The following is a 4,056-nucleotide window of genomic DNA, read 5'->3' as shown; positions in this document are numbered from 1 at the left end:
ACACTGAGAAATATCACAACATGATACAAAATAGACTGACTAGTCAAATAACACTGGAAAGACAATGACAATCTAAGGCTAGTAAGTGTAGGTTTGATATTTCCTCACAAGGACACAAAATATCTTGAGATAAGTAAATTTTATTTAGATTATGAACATAAACTGAGTGGGTGGTGGTGGCACATGTCTTTCATCCCAGCACTTGGGAGGCAGAGGCAGGTGGATCTCTGTGAGTTCAAGGCCAACCTGGTCTACAGTGCGAGTTCCAGGATTCAGTGTGAGCATCTGAAAGAGGAGGAGTTTATCATTACTCCTGTTCTACAGTAAGAAGTTACAGCTTTAAAAATTGATCTAAAAAACTTTTCAAATACCTATATTTCTAAAGTATTTAGTCTTTGAATCTAAGCCCAGAATTCATAAATCCAAAGTATGCAACTTTACACACTATATTGGACTTTCAATAATTATGTCTCCTTCTAAAATTAAGATTTCAATTTCTAAGAGTCTAATGATATATAATGAGATATAATATCAGATACATGTTTGTGAGAACTTATTTAGACAATTACTGAAGTATTGAAAGTAGCAACTAGTAACATAAATTTTGATTATATATTTGCCATACAGTATTAACTAAATGTTGTTCACTAAATTAAATGTTAGGGGTTAGGGATTACCTAAAGGTAAAGTCTTGATATCAAAGTTTTCACAGCCTTGTGGAAAGAGCATTAAATTAATAATTAAATTTACTGATGGAATGTGGAAACTTTAAGAACACATAAATGAGTAACAAATGACTTACTCTGATGGAACACGAACCTGCTGAAATAGCTAACGCACTTGAATGTGTTGCTAAAAGGTAACTAATACAAATAATTTCAGCCATGAGTAATGGGACTATTGCTTGGCAGTGGTTATCTGAAAAGATAGATACGGTGAGCTAAGCAAATCAGAGTCCCTCTCCACCAGTGTTTCTGCAGCGCTGTGGAGGACTCCAGAAAACTCAGACACCAGAGATTAGGACTGGTGCTCTTTACTTTCCAAGGAATCAGGTGGCTCAGGTCAGACTATCTGTTGTTTTCCTGTGTTCAGACGTGGATTATTCTAGGTGGAAATAAAGTTTCCTAATTCCATAAGTGGAAGAAGATTTTAGAAAATTCTAATGTCTTCCCAACACCACACCAAAGGCTGTTTTGTTACAAAAAAATATCCTTAGTTAAGGTGATCTCAAGATGCCAGAATGAAGCAGGACTGCAGTCACTGTGTAACGCTGCCGAGTCTAGAGCAGTGGGGGACGGAAATAGTCAGGCAGAAGGCAGCAAACACTTTCAAACACAGGCGAGTGTCTTGAAGCAGAGTCTGCACTGAAGAAGAGCTAGAGACTAAGAGCCATCCTGACATGTCTAGGCCATGCAGCAGCAATGAAAGGCAGTATGTAACTTGATACGTTATACTAAAGGGAAATATGTAAGCAATTTAAATAGGAAAGGCATCGTCCTTGCTAAGAAAATTAAATGGGTTAACAAATGAAGAGTGCCCGTGCAAGGAAACAGGACTCTGATTTGAACTGAAAACAGCATTCAAGCCTTTTCTAGACTTTTTAATTATGTGTGTCTATGTCTGTGTCTTTGTACATATGAGTGACTTTTCCTCTAACCAGCAGGAGTGGGGGAAAAAACTTCCTCACTCCCTGGAGAATGCGAACCTCAGTGAGGAAAAAGAAGGGCTTACTTAGTAAAACACAAAAATATAAACATTGTCATTTCTTCTGCTCTAACTGTTCCTGCTTTACAGTGAGATAGCAATTCTACCGAAAGGATTTTGAGTAGTCTTTAATCACATTGTGTGTGTGTGTGTGTGTGTGTGTGTGTGTGTGTGTGTGTGTGTGTATGTGCGAGCATACACGCATATGTGCCATGGTATTGACCCAGATAAGAGAGCAATTTACGGGAGTCAGTTCTCTCCTCCCCAGGACTGGTCCAGGGGATCAAATCCAGGTCTTCAGACTAAAAGCAAGTGTGTCTACTCATGGTGCCACCTCACGGGTTAGGAAAATATCATTCTGCACATGAAAGTCCATATAAGTGTTTCAAACATCATCATTTTACACATTTGCTCACAAATTGACTTTAAAATGTACTTTTTAAAACTCTCATAAACTCAAGGTTATATGGACTTTCTCCTGTAACTCAGTTGGGATTTGCTTATTAATCATAATACCTGGAGATAACACTTAACCAATTATCTTCCCTTTTAACCTTAATTCATGTACTAGAAAACTGTCTCCTTCTTTCCCACCTTTCTCTGAGGCTCCTCACACTATAGTCCCTTGAACTCTTGATTCGGAGTAGCCGGTATATAGCCCGTCGAATAACCTTGGTCTTCAAGCTGTAAATGATTGGATTCAGCACAGGAGGCAAGAGTAGATACATATTGGCCAAAACACTACAGATCACTCTGGGGGTAGAACTGAAGAGACGGTGTGCCAAAGACAGTGTGATCATTGGCACATAGAAAATGGTCACAGCACAGATGTGGCAGACACATGTACTGAGAGCTTTCTGTTGCTTTTTGGGGGCCACAATGCTCAGAACAGTACGAAGGATCAAGATGTAGGAGAAAAGAATGAACAATAAATCAGTACCATTCAGGTAGAGCTGAAGAAACATTCCCCAAAAACTGCTGATCCAGGGGTTGGTGTATGTGAATTTGATCACATCTGGATGGAAACAAAATGGGTGGGAAAGCTCTTGGCCTCCCTGGAAGGACACACTGTTCACAACTATAATTGAGGGAAACATGAAAACCACTTGTCTTATACAGATGATCAGTCCAATCACCAAGCTCATTGTGTCTGTGAGGAAAGTAGCATACTTCAGAGGGCTACAGATGGCTAGGTAGCGGTCAAAGGCCATAGCCACCAACACTGACGACTCCAGGAATGAGAAGCTATGCACAAAGAACATTTGAATGAGGCAAGTTTTAATGCTGATCTCCCGGGCATGAAACCAAAGAACGCCAAGGACGGTGGGAAGCGTTGTGATGGTTAGACCCAGGTCAACAACAGAGAGCATGGAGAGAAAATAGTACATGGGCTTGTGGAGACTCCGTTCAATGATAATAGCAAACAAGATAATACTGTTTCCCAAGAGTGCAATGGTGTAGAGACCACAAACAGGAATGGAGATCCAGACATGAGCAAGTTCCAGTCCAGGAAAGGCAGTAAGAAGAAAACTGGAAGAGGAGGATGTAGTGTTATTGAAGATCAGCATGACGAGTTGAAATATACTCTGAAAAGAAAAGCAATACTACTGTGTGTCATCAGATTCTTCTTGCAGTTTCCCAAGCATTTATAGATCTTTCTCAATAACACAACTATATTCTGCGTTTAGAATTCCCAAATCTCCATAATATGAATTAAAACCTCTAATCCAATTTCTACAGCACCTTGAACCATTCTTGCTAGAGTCTGGCCTTATTTTCTTGCCTCTGCTCCCTCTAGCTATAACTGTCACTCGAATTTTAGACTCCAAATATCTTCAAAAGCTCATGTGTTGAATTCTTGGTCCCAAGAACACACTGTTTATAGTTGAGCTTTTGAAAATTGATTGAATCATAAAATGTCTGAAGTCATGAGTGTATTAATCCACTTGGATCAATAAGATATAAAGAAGTTTAGGAAAATTTAGGTAATAAGATCTACTTGAAGGAAGGTAGTCACGAAGGATATGCCATGGAGGGATGCAGCTTGATTCCTGCCTCTTCCGCTCTTTCTCTGTCCCATCGTTGATATCAAATGAGCCATTTTTCTTCATCTTGGGCTTGTGTACTGCCTTGCCACAGATATAAGCAAACAAGTCAAGTATCATAGAAGGCGTCATAAGACTAAATAAATCTTTCCCCTGCATAAATTATTTATCTTAGGTTCATTCTCACCTTATTTTCAAGATTAATCCTACCTTGAACTAAAATATTATAGACATCTATCATGTAATATAGACTATGAAATAGCAATAGCCATACTTGTAACCTGATAGGACTTTGTGTTGAGTCGTT

The 4,056-nt window shown here is 39.1% G+C and overlaps 1 protein-coding gene across 1 annotated transcript; it reads right to left on the bottom strand.

Annotated features, from left to right (window-relative positions):
- Window positions 1–2,264: 2,264 nt before the first annotated feature.
- On the bottom strand, window positions 2,265–3,275 carry Or51t1 (olfactory receptor family 51 subfamily T member 1). Its single transcript, XM_075974689.1, has one exon. The coding sequence runs from the start codon at window positions 3,270–3,272 to the stop codon at window positions 2,265–2,267; it is 1,008 nt and encodes a 335-aa protein (XP_075830804.1). The 5' UTR covers window positions 3,273–3,275.
- Between the last annotated feature and the right edge of the window lie 781 nt (window positions 3,276–4,056).

The sequence above is a fragment of the Microtus pennsylvanicus genome, chromosome 5 (assembly GCF_037038515.1).
Source record: "Microtus pennsylvanicus isolate mMicPen1 chromosome 5, mMicPen1.hap1, whole genome shotgun sequence".
Lineage (NCBI taxonomy): Eukaryota > Metazoa > Chordata > Mammalia > Rodentia > Cricetidae > Microtus > Microtus pennsylvanicus.
This window is presented reverse-complemented; position numbering and strand designations above follow the sequence as displayed.